At 42.9% G+C, this 23535-nt stretch overlaps 1 protein-coding gene across 1 annotated transcript in view; it reads right to left on the bottom strand.

Moving 5' to 3' along the window:
• The window catches only part of INO80 (INO80 complex ATPase subunit), a 396744-nt gene that overhangs the window by 66563 nt on the left and 306646 nt on the right, over nucleotides 1-23535 (bottom strand). The window contains 3 exon segments of the mRNA XM_053711738.1: nucleotides 20026-20114; nucleotides 20717-20819; nucleotides 22551-22709. Coding sequence (XP_053567713.1) covers nucleotides 20026-20114; nucleotides 20717-20819; nucleotides 22551-22709 — 351 coding nt within the window.

Here is a 23535-nt window from a genome sequence, read left to right as displayed (position 1 = left end):
ACATGGGAGGCGCAGTGCGAATTATGTCCCACAAGTTCCCATTGCTTGAAAGCCACCACTGCTCTACTGAAGAGACTGATATGGACTACGGCTACACCCTAGGACAAAGCAGCACAATCTTGCACTACTTAAAAAATAATAAAATCTTGCTTGAAGAATCTTTTCCAACACCTAACTTTACCACTTACTTGCTCTAACGTAGGCAAAGAGGATGACTGGGGTTGGATGGAAGGGAGGTGATATTTAACAGATTGGCTGTGGTGCTCTTTGCCGCCTCCTGCTGGGCAGGAGTTATATTCCCAATAGTAATTTGATGATCCATGGACTCATCGTGTCATTAGAAAGAAAAACATTTATTAATTAGGAAATAAAGCAGGAGAGGTATAACGAAAAAATATTGCTATCCAAGGAAAAGATTGGTTCTATGAAGACTGTAAAAAGGGGAGGTTCCAGGCCATAAATTTAGTAAAGTCATATGAATATTTAAATATCAAGGGTGCAGCATTGTACTGGCATTAGACATCTAAATAAGTAATCAGCTACAATGCAATACTAAAGGGTTAATCTTTTTATCTTTTTCAAAGCTACTTTCTGTAGAAGGTTTTGAGAACCTGATTAAAACAAAATCATAACAGTTGATTTACATATAGAATACTGTGAAACCTTTCAACCTAATGAAATAAGCTAATTTCTTGCGCTACTTCAAGCTAAATGGAATGTTAATTTCTATTAGTTCATAGCAGAGTTGAAATTTGAATCTTATTAGAAGTTGTATAACAACCATGTCATAGCAGCCAACACCTATGAAATTTAATTTGCTGGAACTAAAACTAAGCACAACTTTCCTTATTTCACAGCTGGTCATGAATTAACCATTCTCTTAGACACATTAATTCAGATAATCTGCTTCCCATGTCTCTAATCTAGGGATGCAGATGGCAGAAACTGTTTGCAAATCGGCTGTTTTTTTAGCAAAATATCTTGAAGGAAATTAAACTTTTAAACAATTTCCCAACCAACTCATATCCATTACCAAAATGTACAAAGTTTTTTTATATTCAGACTTTATGGTACTGAGCATGTACAAGAAATCACAATATATATGTAAATGCGTTTTGTGATAGGCTGATGCCTGTCACATGATGCAGAGGGAAGGCAAATGAAACTAACTTTAAAGTTATGGTATGCTAGGATTAACCAGTGGTACAAATAAAGGGGACTTTCAGTCATGAAGTATAAAAACTACATGCTGAAAGTTCCTTTATTTGCAGTGAGTTTATGCCGAGTTGAGCTCCCCCGGAAACCATTAGCAAAACACTAGTTTTCCAATGTGGTGACGTTTTCACCTCTTACCCAATAGCCGTGAGGGCCAATTGGCATAATGCTGTATGGCTAGCACACTTTTGGCTAAGAGGATGCTATTGACAAAAATGAGTTTTGCCATGAGCGGCTGGAGGCGCTCAGCTCGGCATAAACTTGCAGGAAATAAAGGAACTTTCAGTATGAAGTTTTTTTTATACTTCATGACTAAAAGTCCTCATGATTTGGTAAATCGTAGCATTTCAAAAATGCTTAAATGTACCATTACTTTAAACTTTTTCAGAAAAAAAAAAAATCTACTCCTCATTTGAAATTCAGACCAACTGCCTTTGCGTTGTATTTTTATAATGCATGTATTGATTATTCTACAGTATTTAGTGGTCCGTTCATTTTCTCAGCTGTGCTGTATGATGTCCCCTCTTTGAGTGATATACACATAAACTACAACCGTTGTTTGGACCAAGTACAAACCTGCTGCTGTTTAATGTAATGGTACTACAACCATCAGGGCTTTAAAAAGCCTTTATTTCGAAATTGTTCAAGAACAATGCAGGTCCTTATATCATACCCCCAAACTAGAAGACTCATATACAGAGTGATCAAAATGTATGCTAACAGTAGATAGCTGTATTCTCTCAAAATCTTCTTTATGAGATACAAAATGTATGGTATTTGACCTGGCAGATAAGCAAATTCAACTGGGCAAGGATTAATGAATTGTGTTTCAGCTGTGCTATGACAAACCGCTTTTTGGGTTGAAATAAAAAAATTGGAAGAACCTCCATACAAACTAACATTATTCCAATTACAATCAAAAATGATTTCCTTCTGGAACTACAGAACAGGTTTTTGCTAGCTCAACTATTTAACTTATGACTAGAGACAGTTCAAAGCACCCATATAAATTCTGCCTTGGATAATGCTAATAAGCAATTCTTAGGAATATTTGATAGTTCTAACTTAAAAAAAATAAAAATAAAATAAAAAGGTTTCTGGAACCACTCTGTGGTCCTCTCTGCATCGGACAGCAGTGGGACCGGTCGTTAGTGGGTGGGAGCGTAAGGAGGGAGGTGGGTAGGTGGACCATCGCTGGAGGAGGTGGGAGGAGGGCGGGACCACTACGCCACGCTACAGGGGAAAACAAAAAGCAAACTCCAGCTGCGTGATTGAGGGGAAAGGAAGGAGAAGGGGCAATGAGGGGGATTATTTTTAAATTTAAAGAAAAGGGATCTGGGAGGGGGGGCAGCTACACTACAGAAAAAAGGGTTTTATATATATATATATATTTATATATATATATAAAATTAAATTGCTTTTTTTGCAGCAAACTGGGTACTGGCAGACAGCTGCCATTACCTAAGATGGACGCAAATAGGAAGAGGGGGGAGGGTTAAAGAGTTTTTTTTGGGGAAGATCAGGGACGTTGGGAGGTAAGGGGGGATACTACCCTGCAGTAAATATATAATTTAAAAAAAAAGTAAAAGAAAACCAACAACAATTTTTTATACTGGCAGACTTTCTGCCAGTACTTAAGATGGGGGTGACCTTGGGGGCGGGGAAGGGAAGAGAGCTGTTTAAGAGGGGTCAGGGAGGGATCAGGGGGTGGGATGTGACAGGTGGGAGGCTCGTCTCTACACTAAAGCTAAAATGAACCCTACAAGCTACCTAATTAAACCCTTCACTGCTGGGTTTGTGGTGAGCAGCGGCATTTAGCAGCCTTCTTAATTACCTAAAAGCAATGCCACAGCCATATATGTATGCTATTTTTGAACAAAGGGGATCCCAGAGAAGCATTTACAACCATTTTTGCCATGATTGCACAATAATTTGTAAATCATTTCAGTGAGAAACCTAAAATTCTGAAAAAGTTAAAAAAAATTTTTATTTGATCGCATTTGGCGGTGAAATGGTGGCATAAAATATACCAAAATGAGCCTAGATCAATACTTTGGGATGTCTACTAAAAAAACACAAATTATGCTTACCTGATAATTTAATTCCCTTCTATATGATGAGAGTCCACGGCATCATTCCTTACTATTGGGAAATACTGAACCTGGCCACCAGGAGGAGGCAAAGACACCCCAGCCAAAGGCTCAAATACTCCCCCTACTTCCTTCATATCCCAGTCATTCTGCCAAGGGAACAAGGAAACAGTAGGAGAAATATCAGGGTATAAATGGTGTCGGAAGAGAAAAACAAATTTTGGTCCGCCCAACGGAGTATACGGTCGGGGGCCGTGGACTCTCCTCATACAGAAGGAAATTAAATTATCAGGTAAGCATAATTTAAGTTTTCCTTCTTAATATGAGGAGAGTCCACTGCATAATTTCTTACTGTTGGGAAAACTATACCCAAGCTCTAGAGGACACTGAATAATAACAGGAGGGGTAAAGAAAAGGCGGACCCTAATCTGAGGGCGGATGACACTCCTTAACCAAAAAGAAAGGGAAGTCAAGTAGCCTTCTGCCCCTTACGCTTCCCTGAATAGACAACTAATAAAGAGGAAGATTGTCTAAACTCCTTAGTAGCCTGAAGATAGAACTTCAAGGCGCGAACCACATCCAAATTGTGAAGTAAGAGTTCCTTTGATGAAGAAGGATTAGGACACAAGGAAGGAACCACAATCTCCTGATTGATGATGTGATCTGACACAACCTTAGGAAGAAAATCTAATTTAGTATGTAAAACTGCCTTATCTGCATGAAAAATCAGATAAGGGGGCTCACATTGCAAAGCAGAGATCTCAGAAACTCTGCGCAAGAAGTTAATAGCCAATAAAAAGAGAACCTTCTAAGATAACAATTTAATGTCAACAGAATGCAGAGGCTCAAACGGAACTTGTTGCAAAACCCAAAGAACAAGATTTGGGCTCCAAGGAGGAACCCCAGATCTAAACACAGGTCTGATCCTAATCAGAGCCTTAACAAAGGAGTGCACGTCTGGAAGCTCAGCCAGTCTCTTCGACAATAAAACAGACAGGGCCGAAATCTACGTCCTGTCTTTTCTGTGGTATATTCAGGACTTTGCTATAAGTTCTATAGGGCCGAAATCTGTCCCCTCAGGGAACTAGCAGAAAGCCCCTTCTCCAGCCCATCCAGGAGAAAAGATAAGAACCCGGCAACCTTAACTCTGTGCCAGGAAAAAAAAAGCTCTTCACACCAGAATAAGTAGGTCCTCCACACCTTGTGGTAGATATGCCGAGTAACTCGTTTACAAGCTTGAATAAGAGTATTAAATTACACTCTCAGAGAAACCTCTCTTGGCTAAGACCAAGCGTTCAATCTCCACGCAGTCAGCTTCAGAGAATCTAGATTTTGATGAACACATAGACCTTGTATTAGCAGGTCTCTGCGACAAGGTAACTTCCAAGGAGGAGATGAAGACATCCCCACTAGATCCGCGAACCACGTCCTTTGCGGCCACGATGGAGCAATCAGGATTACTAATACCCGCTCCTGCTTGATGTAGGCCACCATTCAAGGAAGAAGCAGTAATGGAGAAAAAAGATATATGAGTTTGAACCTCCAAGGCACTGCTAGTGCATCTATTAGATCCGCTTGGAGATCCCTCGACCCGTACATGGGTAGCTTGGTATTGAAACGGGATGCCATGAGATCTATCTCCAGGGTCGCCCACTTGCTGCATATCTCTGCAAACACCTCAGGATGGAGAGACTATTCCCCTGGATGGAAGAATTGCCTGCTGAGAAAATCTGCCTCCCAGTTGTCCACACCAGGAATGTGGATCGCTGAAAGCGAACAGCTGTGGGCCTCCGCCCACTCCAGAATCTCAGATACTTCCTTCATCGCCAAAGAACTTCTCGTTCCCCCCTGATGGTTGATGTAAGCCACCGAGGTTATATTGTCTGATTGGAATCTCATAAACTGGGACGAACCCAGAAGTGGCCAAGCCTTCAAGGCCTTGAAGATTGCCTGCAGTTCCAAAATATTGATCGGGAGGGAGGACTCCTCCTGAGTCCACAATCCCTGTGCCTTCCTGGCACCCCAAACCGCTCCCTCATCCGGATAGGCTTGCGTCCGTAGTCACAATCTTCCAGGATGGTCTTAAGAAGCATGTCCCTTGAGACAGATGATCTGGACAGAGCCTCCAAGAAAGCGATTCTCTCGACCGGCTTTCTAATACAATCTGTTGAGACAGATCTGAATGATCACCATTCCACTGCCTCAGCGTGCACAGTTGTGAAGGTCTGAGGCGGAACCTGGCAAAAGGAATGATGTCCATGCAGGACACCATGAAACCAATCGCCTCCATACACTGAGCCACAGAGGGACTCAAGAAGGTCCGGAGGGCAAGACATGCCGAAGTCAGCTTGCAACGTCTCTCGTCTGTTAGAAAGTATATTATAGTACCCAGGAATTCCACCCTGGTACTTGGGATAAGAGAACTCATTTCCAAGTTTATCTTCCATCCATGTGATCAAAGAAGACTGAGAAGGGACTCCGAGAATTCTTCCGCAAGATGAAAGGATGGTGCTTGCACCAGAATATCGTCCAAGTATGGGGCTACTGCAATACCCTGAGTTCTGGCAACAGCTAGAAGAGCCCCTAGAACCTTCGTAAAGATTCTTGGAGCAGTAGCTAGGCCAAACAGAAGGGCAATGAACTGGAGTGCTAGTCCAGGAATGCAAACCTCAGGAACTGAAAGTGTTCCCTGTGGAATGGATCATGAAGGTAAGCGTCCTTCAGATCTATAGCGGTCATAAACTGGCCTTCCTGAATTAAAGGAAGGATGGACCTTATAGTCTCCATCTTGAATGAAGGGACACTGAGAAATTTGTTTAAGCACTTTAGGTCCCTTATTCTTTGGGACCACGAAAAGATTTGAATAAAACCCCAAACCTTTTTCTTCGATAGGCACCGGGACAACAACTCTAAGGAGGATAGATCCCGAATGCACCCTAGAAAGGCATCCCTCTTTTCTGGTCTGGTAGACAGATTCGAGAGAATCTGAGATACCGCCTCCAGGACCCATGGATCCTGTACGTTCTTGAACCAGACGTCTGAAAAAAAGACAGTCTGCCCCCTACATGATCCGATCCTGGATAAGGGGCCGCCCCTTCATGCCGATTTGTTTTCGGCGGGCTTCTTATTCTGCTTGAATTTATTCCAGGACTGAGCCAGCTTCCAAGTACTCTTGGGTTGCTCGGGCTTGGAGGAGGATTGTTGTTGTTGGGATTTGTCAGAATGAAATGAACGAAAATTAGAAGATTGTCGTCCCTTAGACTTGTTCTTCTTATCTTGTCCTCGGTGACCATAGAAATAATGGAGTCCAGGCCTAGACCAAATAAAATCTTTCTCTTGAAGGGAAGAGAAAGGAGTCTGGACTTAGAGGTCATATCTGCAGACCAAGACTTCAATCAGAGCGCCCGGCAGGCTAGGACCGCAAAGCCAAAGGCCTTTGCATTTAGGCAAATAAATTACATGTTCGCATCACAGATAAAAGAATTAGCAAATCTCAGAACTTTAATTCTGTCTTGAATATCCTCGAGGAGAGACTCCACCTCAATGAGTTCCGACAAAGAGTTGCACCAGTAGGTAGCCGCTCCGGAAACCGCAGCAACTGGAGTCGTCGGATGAAACAAAAACAAAAATTATGCTTACCTGATCATTTCCTTTTCTTCTGATGGAAAGAGTCCACAGCTACATTCATTACATTTGGGAAATAAGAACCTGGCCACCAGGAGGAGGCAAAGACACCCCAGCCAAAGGCTTAAATACTCCTCCCACTCCTCTCATCCCCCAGTCATTCTGCTGAGGAACAAGGAACAGTAGAAGAAATATCAGGGTGAAAGGTGCCAGAAGAATATAAGGATGCCCAACATAAAATTATGGGTGGGGAGCTGTGGACTCTTTCCATCAGAAGAAAAGGAAATTATCAGGTAAGCATAATTTATGTTTTTCTTCTTAAATGGAAAGAGTCCACAGCTGCATTCATTACGTTTGGGAAAACAATACCCAAGCTATAGAGGACAATGAATGCCAAGACGGGAGGGTACAATAGGCGGCCCATACTGAGAGCACCAGGCCTGAACCTCTACCCAAAAAAAAAAAAAAACATGCTTCGTCCGAAGTCAAGAAAATTGGAAGAGGAAAAGACCCAATGACACTGACTTGTCCAGAAGCCAAACTAGAGACCGCAAACGGACTCGACTGAGCCTACAGTCCTCCAGGAGACACCGTCGCTTAACAGATGGTCCCCCACTGCTCACCCCCCCACAAATGAAGGGGACACCAGCCGAAAACCCCCAAGGGGACAAGGCAAAGGAGAACTGAGGAAACCGAAAGGTCCCCTCATAGAAAAAAGAACACCGTCAAGAGTGAGCCCAGCTCACAGAGACCCAAAGGGACCCAAACAGGGAAAGGAGGGCATGCCTATACCAAGCGAAACCCGGGATAAGACCGGGCACAGAGACAGAACAGAAGTCTCTCCAACATCCTGCAAGCACGGAATGCAACTGAAGAGGCCTCCACCCAGTGTCTGAACATAGAAAAAGTGTGTAATACACCCAGTTGAAAAACAAGTTTGAGAACACAGAGTCCATAACAGGACGACACAGAGGGTACTTACGAGGAAGAAGCAGTCAAGCAAGAAACAGACAGCAAAAGCTACCCCCGGACAGAGGGAACGCTCCATGAAACCTAAGTCGCACACAGGTCCCTAAAAAGGGGAACACAAAACCTCAATCGAGGCCCCCCGAGAAGGAGAGTATACCCTCAGAACCTGAATAAAGAGTAAACCCTCTTCTGAAATCAATGGAGCAAGTTGAAAGGAAAATATATACCTTAGTAGACTGAGCTAACAGGATAGACTCAACAAGTTCACACATCCAGAGGAGTCTACGACCCGAATGCCGCGCCTTAGACCGCTCGACTATCGTGACCTGCAGACCCACACCCAGCTGGACCAACCCAGCCTCAGGGATCCAAAACAGGGGAACAAAAGAATCCCGAAACAGGTACAGGAACGAACGTAAGGATAGCACAGCTATTCCCACAGAGTACAAGTGCAACCCAACTCTGAAAACAGACAACAAGGCCATAGACCTAAGGATCTATCAAAATAAAGGCCCAACAAGTCTGACTTGAAGCCAGCAAGAGCCCAGGGGGAACCAATCCCACCTTTCCGCCTCCCATCCAGGAGAAGCCCCAAGCAAGGACTCCATCTCCATAGGGAGGAGAATATACCCTAAAGAAAAGGGATGATGCCGGAAGGGCAACAACTGTCCTCAAGGTCTGAAGCCACCAGCTAATGGGAAGATAAATTCCCGACACAGATGTCCTAGAAAAGGACCCCCCTACAAGTAGCTTGCCAAGCAGATGCACAGCCAACCCATTTGTCTGCAGAGCAGGGAATCCACGGAACACTGGCAAGCTGACCAGGGGAATGCAACCCTAAGGAGCACAAGAAAATGGACATCCAGCACCAGCAGCTGGGTATGAACCAAGAACCCTTGAGGCGCAAGCCACACAGCTAACCACTTAATGACATGGGTTACCCTTGTGGCAAAGAGTAAAAAATACTCTGAAAACCTGGCCAACCATGACCAGGTCAGGTAGAGGGAGCGAGGACATAGCCCAAGTTCCCAAAAACGGGGCACACCCGACCAGCCCTGAGATCCAAGATTCCAAAACCACCCAAAAATGGGTCAGGAAGGAAAAAGGCCAAGCGAAGCTTCAGCAACCGGAAGTCTCAGGGAGAAAAACAGATCCGGGCACCTAATAGTTCAGGCAAACCTTACCCTAGAATTAAATACCCCAACTGGCCAAAAAGCCAGATACAAGGGATATGGATGCATATCCAGAGAATCCGGATAGCGAGAAGAAAACGAAAGCCCCGACCAAAAGAAGGAACCTCCCCTATCTAAAGTACAACGCTCCAAGGAGCAAGGCTAGAAGTCATATGAAAATACTTCTCAAAGGACAACCAAGGGATACCTCAAGGTCAAAAAAAATCCTACTAACAGGACTAGTCTCCCTATCACCTCCGCACAAGCAGAGGACACAAGGAAGAGAAAGGTACTACGCCTACCCAGCTCCGGAAAACCCTGAGCTAAACAAAGTCCCCGCAGGGAACAACCATCACCCGGAAACACAGATCCCTAAAAGGAGATCCAACTCACCCGGAGACAATGGAAGAAGACCCAAAGGTCTCATATAACTCAGACAGTACACGTCAAAGAGTAAGAGCTGCATCTAGATACACTATAAACAGCTTATGTGTACACCTGCAAGGTGTCAAGAGCTGCAACTGGTTTTAAACTGCAAACCTTCCGCATGCTAGACAGCTATCAAGCCCAAAAGGACAAATCCAGAGACCTAAAAATAGGCCAAACCGTTAAGCCCTTCAACCCTCCACCACATGGGGGAGGCTCTAGGATCTGATGAAATCATATGTCAGACAGAGTGACACAGCGGGAAACTCCCCTGCCTGGTTTAGAATGCGGGCATCGATCACGCTACCTCTTGCATGCTAAGCGAGTGCTCTACCATTTGAGCTAATTCCCCGGCTGGCTCCATCTATGACTGAAGGCTATAAGGACTGAAACAATCCTTCTCACCTCACGGACCCACAGGATCTCTCGAATGCTTAGTTGAACATGAAAAACAATGATAACCTGAGCACTCGGTGCTTCTACAGAACCAGCCAAGCAGAACAGCGGTAAGTGTCTGAACAGTTGAACGAACCAGACAGGACCAGCCTGCACCTAGGGTCCTAACCAGCAAGCTGCATAAATTCTCCCTCAGGGGGAAAAACAGCAAACAGACATTTTAACATAGGACTAACATGTCCAAAACAACTTCCAAAGAAGTAATAAAGAGTATCAATCCCAGAAGGTTCCCAAAGGAAAAAATAAATAAAAGACATCCCATCGGATATAAATAACATATAAGGCAACCCGGAGGTTAACGCCCAAAAAGACACAGGCCTACCCGCAGGGCCAGCCAAACGGATCCCTATCTTTCAAAAACTGGGAAAGCTCTCAAACAAATGACAATCAGGAGATTACCTTATCTCCACATGTCTAATGGGGTACACCATTCGAATTAGCAGACTGAAAATCCCTGTATCTGGTAACAATAGTGTCATTCAATAACTGAAAAACATGTCTGAGCAAAACGCGAAGGCGCACAATCCTGTAACAAAAGGCACAACACTCAGGGACAGTTACACCCACGGGGAACTGTAGAGACCCTCCCCAAGGCGGAAGGCATGGGACAATAGGGCACGAGCACATTCTCAAATAAACGTCTTGACTCTGCAGACGAACAATCGCCAACATTATGTGGAAGAGAAAACGTGCTGCAACCTCAGGGGCGGGGGGGGGGGGTGGGGAAACACGCCTGCATGGAGGAAACAAAAACTGGGTTACCCGCATGTGTAGATGTATGAATTGGTAGGGAACTCGTATGTCGGAAGACAGGACCCCCAGAGGCGGATGGCTCAGCAGTCCCTTGATTCCCCGAGCCCGAGGAGCAAGGCACTCTGAAATGGCATACGGAACAAAACTGGTCGACATGTGTCAATGAGGCCAATCCGGATTTGTCACTGGACACAGAATCTGAAATCAAAATAGTCTTGGTATCAGAATCCTCCGTAACTGAATCTGAAGCGAGCACAGTCTCAGCATCAGAATCCTCCATAACTGGATAGAGAAAATATCAATATGGACTAAAGTAAGAGAACAAAAACGGACTGTGGACTAGAATATCTCCTTCGCCACATGATCAGGAATGCGGAAATTGAACGTAACCACGCCCGAACACAAGGTGAACCGAACAGTCCAAAAAAGCGGGCCCAAAAGGCTGCGTCACTTCCAAAGGCCTCAAAGTTCCAACCACAAGCCCATAAACATCACACATAAGCAGGTTGAATCACATAACAAACATGATTATAAACCCCCCTGTTCAATAACCCCCCTCAGGAGACATTAACCCTCGATTCCAAGATACTAACAGAGACTCACTGAGACCCTTATGTCATATAGTTAGACCCGCAAAGGTGTGGTAACCTCTCGGGAAAACATTCACATTACAGTACATTGACGATAAAGTAAAATGAAACAATCTTACCGGAATCTACGCTGTGGAACAGGAACACAGCCTTTCAAGTGTGACGAATAGTGGCATCGCTTCCGCCATGTATTTAAGAGAAAGCAGGCAGCGGAGCGAAGTTCGACAACGCCGATTGCTTGAGGAGCTGTTAATATGAGTCGGGATGGTTTCGCAGAAAGACTCTCCCTGCATCACCGGACTCTAACTTTCATCAAAGACCTCACAGAGAGATTGACAGGACTACTTAAAACTCCTGTCCCATGCCGAAGAGTACTACCCTCCATAAGAGACAAAAAACAAAACGTCTCTGCCAACCTCCTGGGACGAAAGGCAAAGAATGGCTGGGGGATGAGGGGAGTGGGAGGAGTATTTAAGCCTTTGGCTGGGGTGTCTTTGCCTCCTCCTGGTGGCCAGGTTCTTATTTCCCAAAAGTTATGAATGCAATTGTGGACTCTTTCCATTTAAGAACAAAATCCTGTATGTTGAACCATCTTTCTCAGAAAGGTTTCCATTTTCTTATCCATCGGCTCTCTGAAGGAAGAAATATCCTCACGAGGTATAGCAGTAGGTTTAGCAAGCATAGAGATCACACCATCCACCTTAGGAATGGAGCCCCACAAATCCAGTTAAGAGTCCAGGAACAATTTTTTAAAAGTAGACGAGGGGGAAAAGCAAGAACCAATTCTTTCCCATTCGTTCTTAAAGGGACAGTCTACACCAGAATTTGTATTGTTTTAAAAGATAGATAATCCCTTTATTACCCATTTCCCAGTTTTGCATAACCAACACAGTTATAATAATATACTTTTAACCTCTGTGATTATCTTGTATCTAAGTCTCTGCAAACTGCCCCTTTTTTCAGTTCTTTTGACAGACTTGCAGTCTAGCCAATCAGTGCCTGCTCCCAGATTACTTCACGTGCACAAGCACAGTGTTATCTATATGAAATATGTGAACTAACACCCTCTAGTGGTGAAAAACTGTTAAAATGCAATCTGAAAGAGGTGGGCTTCAAGGTCTAAGAAATTAGCATATGAACCTCCTAGGTTACCAAAAGAACAAAGCAAAATTGGTGATAAAAGTAAATTGGAAAATTGTTTAAAATTACATGGCCTATCTGAATCATGAAAGTTTATTTTGGCTTAGACTGTCCCTTTAATAATGTTCGCCATCTTAACCTGCACAGGAAAAGTCAAAAGAACTTTCCGGTCTTCGGAAACTCTGTCTAATTTAGGTATCATAGGTTCTTCAGGCAGTGCGGCCTCTGGAACTTGTAATGTAGACAGAACCTCTTTTGATAAAAAGCGCAAGTGCTCAATTTTAAATCTAAAGGACAGTTCCTCCGCAGCAGGAGGCTTAGACGCTAAGGACTGACCCGGAAAGTCAGAAGCTACAGAGGTTAACTCATCATCGGATAAGTGGGACATAATAGCTAAATCTGAAAAATATTTAGGTGACTCTGGGTCCGGAGAGCTATGTTTAACCTTTTTCTCGCGTTTGTTAGAGCGAGGTAATGCACTGAGGGCCGCAGACACCGCCGTTTGTAACTGCACGGCAAATTCCGTAGGAAGAAGGCCCCCTACGGATGGAGGATTAGATGTGCTATGGGGAACTGCATATGGAGTGGATAATGTAGCAAGGGTAGTAATCTCACGGGACGCCGAGTCATGAGAGGTAGACGGCTTAGAGGGACTAAAGGCCTTAAGCAGGTTTGTCTCCCCTTCTTAGACTTTATAACAATGTTAAGGCATGTGGAACATAATTGAGTGAGCAGGAAAACCACGGCCTCCTCAAAATAAATAAATTATGCTTACCTGATAATTTCATTTCCATCTGTATGGGAAGAGTCCACAGCTGCATTCCTTACTTGTGGGAAATACTGAACCTGGCCACCAGGAGGAGGCAAAGACACCCTAGCCAAAGGCTTAAATACCTCCCCCACATCCTCATAACCCAGTTATTCTGCCGAGGTAACAAGGAACAGAAGGAGAAATATCAGTCTGAAAAAGGTGCCAGAAGAAAAAATTTCAAATTTAGGGCCGCCCATCGGAGAACACGGGCAGGAGCAGTGGACTCTTCCCATACAGGTGGAAATTAAATTATCAGGTAAGCATAGTTTATGTTTTCCATCTTAATATGGGAAGAGTCCACAGCTGCATTCCTTACTTGTGGGAAATATATAACCAAGCTCTAGAGTACACGGAATGCTAATGGGAGGGCAAAAAGAGACGGACCCTAATCTGAGGAAACCACAGCCTGCAAAATCCTTTCTCCCGAAGGCTGCTTCAGCAGAAGCAAAAGCATCAAACTTGTAAAATTACAAGAGGCCTAATTTTTGAAGGCCCAAGAGGAAACCACTGCTCTCGTAGAATGAGCCGTAAACCTCAGAGGAGGCATATGTCCCGCCGTTTCTATGCTAAACGGATGACACTCCTCAGCCAAAAGGATAAGGAAGTCAAAGAGGCCCTCTGACCCCTACTATTCCCGGAAAAGAGAATAAACAGAGAAAGAGGTTTGTCTAAATTCCTTTGTGGCCCGAAGATAGAACTTCAAGGCACAAACCACATCCAGAAATACGTTGTAAATGTTCCTTCGATGAAGAAGGATTAGAAAGGAACCACAATTTCTTGATTGATGTTGCAAATTGACACAACCTTAGGAAGAAAACCTAACTTGGTTCATAGAACAGCCTTATCGGCATGAAAAACCAGATAAGGAGGGATGCATTGCAAGGTAGCAATTACTGATACTCTGCGCGCAGAAGCAATAGCCAATAGAAAAGGAACCTTCGAAGACAACAATTTAAGGTCTACTTCATGCATAGGCTCCAACGGAACCCGTTGTAAAACCTTAAGGACAAGATTTAAACTCCAAGGAGGAGCCTTAGATCTAAACACAGGTCTGATCCCAGCAGAGTATTAACAAATGGCTGCACATCTGGAAGCTCTGCAAACCTCTTGTGCAGTAACACAGACAGGGCCAAAAACTGTCCCTTCGGGGGACTTGCAGAAAAGCCCTTCTCCAGTTCCTCCTGGAGAACAGAATAAGTAGGTCCTCCACACCTTATGATAGATGTGACGAGCAAAAAGCTTACAAGCTTGAATGAGAGTAAAAATAACTCTCTCATGGCTAGTCAGCCTCAGAGAATCTAGACATTGACGAACAAAGAGACCTTGGTCAGCAGATCCTTGCGACAAGATAACTTCTACGGAGGAGATGATGACATCCCCACTAGATCCGCGAACCATATCCTTCGCGGCCAAGACGGAGCAGTCAGTATCACTAACGCCTGCTTGACTCGAGCCACTACACTAAGAAGTAGTGGTAACGGTCGGAAAGGATAAATTATGTTGAACCTCCAAGGCACCGCTAATGCATCTGTTAGCTCCGCCTGAGGATCCCTGTACCTCGACCCCTATCTGGGTAGCTTGGTATTGAGCTTGGTTATAAGACCTTCTTCTTGCAAATCTCTGCAAACACTCGGGATGGAGAGACCATTCTCCCGGATGAAAGGATTGTCTGCTGAGGAAATTCGCTTCCCAGTTGTCCCCACCCGGAATGTGGTCTCCCCCAAACCAGAATCCGAGATGCTTCCCTCAAAACTAGGGAGCTTTTCGTTCCCCCTGATGGTCGATGTAAGCCACCGAGGATATATTGTTTGATTGGAATTTGATTAACTGGGATGAACCCAGCAGAGGCCAAGCCTTCAGAGCATTGTATATTGCCTGAAGATCCAAAATGAGATCAGGAGGGAGCTTTTCCTCCTGAGACCAGAGGCCCTGTGCCTTCCTGGCACCCCAAACAGCTCCCACTCCTGCAGACTCGCACCCGTAGTCACAATCACCCAGGATGGTCTTTAGACGGACGTCCCTCAGGACAAGTGATACGGACAAAACCACCAAGAGAGCGATTCTCCCGATTGTCCAGAGAAATCTGTTGAGACAGATCCAAATGATCGTCGTTCCACTCGTTCAGCATGCACAGTTGCAACAGTCTGAGGTGAAACCTGGCAAAGGAAATGATGTCCAAGCTAGACACCATAAGACCAATGACCTCCATACACCGAGCCACAGATGGCCTTAAGGAGATCTGGAGGGCAAGACATGTTGAAGCTAGCTTGCAACGTCTCTGGTCTGTTAGAAATATTCTCATGTCTATGGAGACTATTATAGTACCAGAGAATTCTACCCTGGTACTTGATACAAGAGAACTCTCTCTAGATTATCTGCCGTACATGGGATCGAAGAAGACAGACAGAGGAGAATTCTGCATGGTCCACTCTTCGAAAAATATCTTTAGCTAGACCAGACGGAAGGCAAAAAACTGGAAGTTCTGGTACAGGAATGCAAACCTTAGGAACCCGGAAGTGGTCCTTGAGGATTTAAAAACCTGCTTAAGCACTTTAGGTCCAGAATCGGACCTTCTTAGGGACCACGAAAAGGTTTGAATAGCATCCCAAACCTCTCACTGCGATAGGCACCGGGACAATAACTCCTAGATGACAGATCCCGTACACACCCCAGAAAGGCTTACCTCCTTCCTGGTCAGGAAGACAGGAGGACTCTGCCCTTGGGTGCCTAAGACTCAAAACCTATCTTGTAACCCTGAGCTATGACCTCCAGGACCCATGGATCCTACACGTCCCTGAACCAAGTCACTGAAAAGAGAGACATACTGCCCCCTATAAGATCCAGAAGAGTACCAGGGACGTAGACTCGGCAAGCTTCTTGCTCTGCTTGTTTTTTTTTTCCAGGACTAAGCCGGTTTTTAAAAGCTCTTGGTTTGCTCTGGCTTAGCGGAGGACTGCTGACATGGCTTTATCAGAACGAAAAGAACGAAAATCATCCCTTAGATTAGTTCATATACTCTTGCGGTAGGAGGGCACCCTTGCCCCCTGTGACGTGGAGATAATTGAGTCCAGGCCTGGACTAGACAAAATCATTCCCTTAAAGGTAGGGAAGAAGTCTAGACTTAGAAGTCATATCCGCAGACCATGACTTCAGCCAGAGCCCGACAGGCCTGTACAGAAAAAGCTGAATCCATAGCATTCAAGCGACTAAACCGCCTAATAGCAGCACAGATAAAAGAATTAACAACCCTCAAGGCCGTAAATCTTTTCTGAGTAACATCGAGGGGATCCTCCACCCCGATCAAATCCTATAAAGAGTCACACCAGGAAGTAGTTTCTCCAGTAACCGCGGCAACAGCCGTCGCCGGTTGAAACAAATATCTTGTATGTTGAAACATCTTTCTGAACAGAGTTTCCATCTTTAATCCATGGGCTCTTCAAAGGAAGAACTATCCCCAAGCGGGATAGTAGTACGTTTAGCAAGGGTGAAGATAACGCCATCCCATTTAGGGACAGAACCTCACAACTCCATTGAGAGTCCAGGACCGGGGACAATTTGTTAAAGGGAGAAGAGGGGGAAAAGGAATCCAATCCTGTCCCATTCATTCTTAATAATGTTCGCCACATAACAGGAGCAGGGAAGGATAAGGTACTACCCTGTCCTCAAACTCTATCCAATTAAGGAATTAAAGGTTCATCAGGCAATTTGGCCTCTGGAATCTCTGAATTCACCAAAAACTTCCTTTAGAAGAAAGCGCAAATTCCTAAACTAAAGTCTGGTTCCTCCACAGCCGGAGGTTTAGAGGCAGCAGACTCAGACCCAGAATGCTCATACTCTGAAGTCTCAGAAAGAACTTCATCCTCGGAAAACCCTCAGTTAAATCCAATAAATTATCTGATGTACTCTGGGAAGGAGTGCAATATGTAACCTTTCGTTTGCGCTTAGCAGGGCGAGGTAAAGCATTAAAGGCCGCAGACACTACCCCCTGAACTGCGCAGTAATGTCTGGTGAAAAAAGGCCCCCTCCAGATGGAGGATCACCAATGCTATGGGAAAACTGCATGTGTAGGGATATAAGAATGTAGGGTACGCACCTCACTGGACGACAACTCCTCAGAGGTGGATGGCTCCGTGGTATCAAACATGTTTGATATTATCACATTATCAAGGCATATGGAACACAATTGAGAGGGCGGAACTAAGGCCTCCTCACCATATAAACAGGAATTACTCATTAGGAATAGAGGGAGTGCCCTCTAAAGTAACAGAATCCTCCATCGCTAGTGCAATAACCGGAGAACTAGAAAAATAAAACATCTTATTTTATTCAAAAAATAGAACCCTTATACCCCAATGGCTGGGGCACTCACCACCTTCTATGACCCAGAAAGTACAGAGATGTACGACTCCTCTCTGATAGATGCCCAGTCAGGAAAAAAGGGAATGAATCACATGGTGCACAATGCAGGACCGTCCCTGCTATGAGAAAGCGCGCCAAGCTTGTAAGCTGCATTGCTTTCAAAGTGAAAGTGAAACCTGTATATTCCATAACAGCCTATGAGCCCATAACATCTCACACATAAAGCAGCATAAAATAAACATATAAGATTATTCCCCCCCTGTTCAATAATCCCCCTAAGGAGATATTAACCCTTGATTCTATACAGATAAAAGGAGTCTCACTGTGACCCTGTCTTCTTACGTTATCATACATGTATAAAATATGAAACGATCTTACCAGAATCTACGCCGTGGAACAGGCACACGGCCCTTCAAGTGTGACAGATAGTAGCATCACTTCTGACATGGACTTGAGTGAAGAAAGCAGGCAGCGAAACTCGTCAACGCCGATTGCCTATGGAGTTGTTAATATGAGTCGGGATGGTTTCGCAGAAAGACTCTCCCTGCATCTCCGGACTCTAACTTTCATCCATGCTCTCATTGAGAGGCTGAAAGGACTACTTAAAACTCCAGTCTCATCTCGAAGAGTACTACCCTCCATAAGAGACTACTCTTAAATCTTCTAACACTTCTCTGCCAACCTCCTGTGACGAAAGACAAAGAATGACTGGGGTTATGAGGAAGTGGGGGAGGTATTTAAGCCTTTGGCTGGGGTGTCTTTGACTCCTCCTGGTGGCCAGATTCAGTATTTCCCACAAGTAAGGAATGCAGCTGTGGACTCTTCCGAAATTAAGATGGAAATTAACAGGTATGATTTAGTACAGAAGGAATTCCTTTTTAACATGTCAGAGTCCTCCATAGCTCAGGTTATACCCACAGAAGAACAAAAATCAATATGTTTTTTTTTTTTTAAATTATAGAAAACTGCACACCTTTATACTCCCAATTGCTGGGGCACTCACCACCTCCTAGACCAGACAGTTAACAGAGGAAACACTCTCCTCAGGTTCAAGTCTCAGCGACAATGGAGGAAATGAACATAGACCACACCGGGTCACATGGAGTGCAAGACAGTACTTCACCCTATTATTACAAGTACAGCAAGTAATAGGAGCTGTGCAACACTTTCAAAAATTAAAGTGAAACTTAAAAGTGAAACCTGTTTGTTCCAGCTAAAAACACACAGTCTATCAGCCTAGGAAAAAAATACACAAAACAGCATGTAAATAATTAATACACCGATTAATTAATCACAGTTGGTTCAATAAACCCCCTTCAGAGGATATTAACCCTGGATCCTATCAAGGTATAAGGAGCCACACTGTAACCCTGTTATAGCATTTTATGTGTAAAAATTTAAATGTTCTTACCTCCAGGATCCATGCTGTGGAACAGAACACAGCCTCTAAAGTGTGACTGTCTTATAGCAGCGCTCCTGACATGGACTTGAGTGAGAGAAAACAGGCAGTGAAACTCATCAACACTGATTGCTTAGGAGCCGTTAGCAGTAGTCTGGATGGTTTAGCAGAAAAACTTTCCCTGCATCTCCAGACTCTAACTTTCATCAATACTCTCACTGAGAGGTTGACATGACAACTTAAAACTCCAGTCCTATCTTCAAGGGCAGATACCCTTTTTCAGGACTCTCCGAATCTTCTGACACTTCTCTGCCACCTCCTAACGTGACGAAAGGCAAAGAATGGCTGGGGTAATGAGGAAGTAGGAGGGATATTTAAGCCTTTGGCTGGGGTGTCTTTGCCTCCTCTTGGTGGCCAGGTGTTGTATTTACCAACAGTAAGGAATAAAGCCGTGGACTCTCCCTATTTTAGGAAGGAAATAAGGATGAGTGAAGAAAGAGCCAAAAAAGATTAAACCATGAAGGGAGAGTCTTGTGCTGTCACTTAAGAATTAAGTGATTTAATGGTAAATGTAAAAATCCTGTTTTCTCTCACATTCATTGAGACAGGACATGAAGGAGGAGATAATTCATTACTATTGGATCAGTACCAAAGTAGCAGAAGTCATCTGCATGAGGGTAGGCAATCTGGTCTAGTGATAAGCAGGACAGCTAAGCTCTAAGAGGAAACGAATAAACAGAGCTTGTAATATGAACAACTATAAATCTTTCCTCCTCTACAATGCCATAGCAGAGTTAAAAACACTAAAAAGACAGAACTGGTAAGGTGCGTAAAGATGACCAAGGGGCTGCTTTAAACAACTGATTGATTAAGGCCTTGTAGCAGGCAGCGGTGGATTAATATCAACCAAATAACACTATAACTTCCTTCTTCATCTACTGTCACTAAGAGATAAAGATAAAATATCTATGGGAGATGTAGTTGGACTGTGTGTTGGGGGGAAAAAACTGCTTCCAATTACCTTTTCTGCATATTTCTCCCTCTTCCGTTTGCGTTCCTTCACTCTGTTTGTCTCCTCCTGCTGGCGCTTCTCTTCTTGTCTTAAACGCACTGAAAGAAAAAAAAATTGCAGATATAGTCTCAAATATCAAAAGAAGGGATTCAGAAATCTGTGTAGTTTCATATCTTAATAAAATATATACAGCTAAAAACAAATTCTACGGTGAATACAAAGCTCATTCCTGTATTATAAATCACTACACAAGTAACGGAATTTTGCTTGTAAAGCAAGCAGATTAATGTTTTGGACACTATATAAATTACACAATTATTTCAACAAAGGAAAATAATAATATGGTAAACAAGACAAGTATTGTCTTAATTTATAGGGGAATAAAATACTAAATACATTTTATCAGCACAGCATTGGGGTTATTCCTTGCCTCCCTATCGTCATGGGTGCTGCCATGTTGAAATCTGTCTTTCACTACATTCTAGTGCTGATGTGTTTGTACACGTGCGGCAAATCCCCTTCAGATACCTGCCATTAAAGGCAGCACCAAAAATTAGAGGTAGGTGCATGAAATGTATTTAGTGTTTAGTGTCCCTTTAAAACCAAGACTTCATAATTTATATACAATGAAGGAAAATATGTTTAATGCAAAAAAACCTGACTACTCTCCATTCTCTTCTCTTTGTGATTCTACACTTACATTTCTTCTCGAGTTCTTCATCGTCTAATAGCAAACTAACCACCTCTTTTGGTTTTAGAGTATCTGGTTTAAAGTTTCCACCAGAAATCACCACCCGTTGGATCTGAAAAAAAAGGGATATGTGTTGATTACATACAGGTTTAGCCATAGTTAAATATATCAGCTTATCACTGAAAGTCCAAAATACTGAAAATAAACAGAAGTGTTGGGAAATAATTATTTTTTGAAACAACAATAAACAACATTAATAAAAACAACCTATTGAAAACATATACATAATACATTTTTAAGGAAAAACAAATGGCAGGGATAATATATACTCTATAGTTGTTAGCAGTCACATTTAATAGTCAGATGCTTTAATAATAATAATAATAATAATAATAATAATACAACACAGTTTGAGCTTCATGATTGGTAAAGAGAGGTGCTCAGTTCATTCTATGATGGTATAGTTGACAGAGTAGTACATAATGTCTCAACCCTACAGCTCCAGCTGTAATAAGTATATCCTAAATTACCATATCTTGGGTCCTCAAACAGCAATCAATGACACAGACTAGGTCTTTAATCAGAAGCTCAACAGGAATCCCAAAGTCTAAAATACCAGGTGGGTATAAGGCTCTTCCCAATCTTGACCAAAACCATAAAATAGCAAAAGCAAAAAGGAGGGACACTTGTGCTGTTTAACATGAGGAAAGGCTGATTTAATTTCCAATCTAATTAATCATTAGCAAAGAAGATTTAGAAAACATTTGAGGAAAGTAAACAAAAATTAAACAAACGGGTGAAATTAAGGGCTGTTCACAATTTACGTGTCTCACTATGTAAGAGGGACACTTAAAACATACAGGACTTCGAAGGTAAAATCACTAATAGACAACACAAGAAATACCAAGTTCAGAGGTGTTAAAAAGACACTGTACTATAAAAAATATTTCCAAATGACTTGTGATACCTACTCCAGTGTATTAAAAGTATGCAAAATTTTCTCTTCGCGTTTTTAATTTTGCACTTGAAATAATTGGTTCTGTTCATTAAAACCATCACCCATATAAATGGCTGAGCCTTCAGGAAAAGCAGAGTTGCTAATGTTATTTATTTGCAAAAATGGTTAGGTACTGAAATGCTAATTATGACTGGGCACAACCAAATATTTCAGATACAAATATCTGGGGGATTCATCAGTGCTTCTGACGCAGTTTACATTGTTTTTCTAAAGAGAATATGTTTATTATTTATGTGTTTAGTGTAGGTGGTGGTTTCTACAGTCAAACGCAGATATTTAAATTAAAAAAATAAAGGTATATAAACTCCAGCAAGTAAAATGGACCATTAGGGATACATTAAAGGGGAGAAAATGTTTTCTACCTGTCCACTGCATAAGGTAGAACACTTTATATGATTCTTAAGAATAAGCTGAACTAACCAATGGTAGCTTCAAGCTGTAGATTTTGTACTAATTACAGATAAGTTTAAAAATTAAAAAAAAATGTTATTAAAAAACATTTAGATTACAAAGTAACATAGTAGATGAGGTTGAAAGAAGACAGAAGTCCATCGAGTTCAGTCTATACAGAGACTACCCAATTTACACTAAAGAAGCTGGCAATTGAGCTTACATTAATACAATTAGAAAGGTGACCCATTTAACACAAGCATTTATATTCCTGAATACTGTTTATAACCAGAGATATATCTTAGCCATTTTAACATTTATCTAAGGTATTGGCATTCACTACCTCCTTAGGTAAGATGTTCCACAATTTGATTGCTCTTATCATGAAAAAAAGTTTACATTGCTGGAGATGAAACAAATTCACCACAGACTTACCTCACTCTTCTCTTTGGCCCTCTGCAGTATACGTTCTTCTATAGTGCCCTTGCAGATAAGCCGGTATACAGTGACCTGCTTTGTTTGGCCCAGACGATGAGCTCTGTCCATGGCCTGCTGATCTACAGTTGGATTCCAGTCGCTGTCATAGAATATGACCTTTAAAAAAAATAAATGTGGCTAATTAGATTCAGTAACAGATAAGATCCTCTTTGCTAGAACAAAGAAATCATTAAAATCTGCATTTGTCTGCTATCCCCTACATCAGGAACTGCACGTCACGTTATTATAAAGCTCTGGAACATACAGTGGGGCAAAAAAGTATTTAGTCAGCCACCAATTGTGCAAGTTCTCCCACTTAAGAAGATGAGAGAGGCCTGTACGTTTCATCATAGGTATACCTCAACTATGAGAGACAAAATGTGGAAACAAATCCAGACAATCACATTGTCTGATTTGGAAAGAATTTATTTGCATATTATGGTGGAAAATAAGTATTTGGTCACCTACAAACAAGCAAGATTTCTGGCTCTCACAGACCTGTATCTTCTTCTTTAAGAGGCTCCTCTGTCCTCCACACATTACCTGTATTAATGGCACCTGTTTGAACTTGTTATCAGTATAAAAGACACCTGTCCACAACCTCAAACAGTCACACTCCAAACTCCACTATGGTGAAGACCAAAGAGCTGTCGAAGGACACAGAAACAAAATTGTAGACCTGCACCAGGCTGGGAAGACTGAATCTGCAATAGGCAAGCAGCTTGGTGTGAAGAAATCAACTGTGGGAGCAATAATTAGAAAATGGAAGACATACAAGACTAATGATAATCTCCCTCGATCTGGGACTCCACGCAAGATCTCACCCCATGGGGTCAAATGATCACAAGAACGGTGAGCAAACATCCCAGAACCACACGGGGGGACCTAGTGAAAGACCTGCAGAGAGCTGGGACCAACGTAACAAAGGCTACCATCAGTAACA

The sequence above is a fragment of the Bombina bombina genome, chromosome 1 (genome assembly GCF_027579735.1).
Source record: "Bombina bombina isolate aBomBom1 chromosome 1, aBomBom1.pri, whole genome shotgun sequence".
In the NCBI taxonomy this organism is placed as follows: domain Eukaryota; kingdom Metazoa; phylum Chordata; class Amphibia; order Anura; family Bombinatoridae; genus Bombina; species Bombina bombina.
Note: the sequence above shows the minus strand (reverse complement) of the source record. Positions and strands in the feature narration are given on the sequence as shown.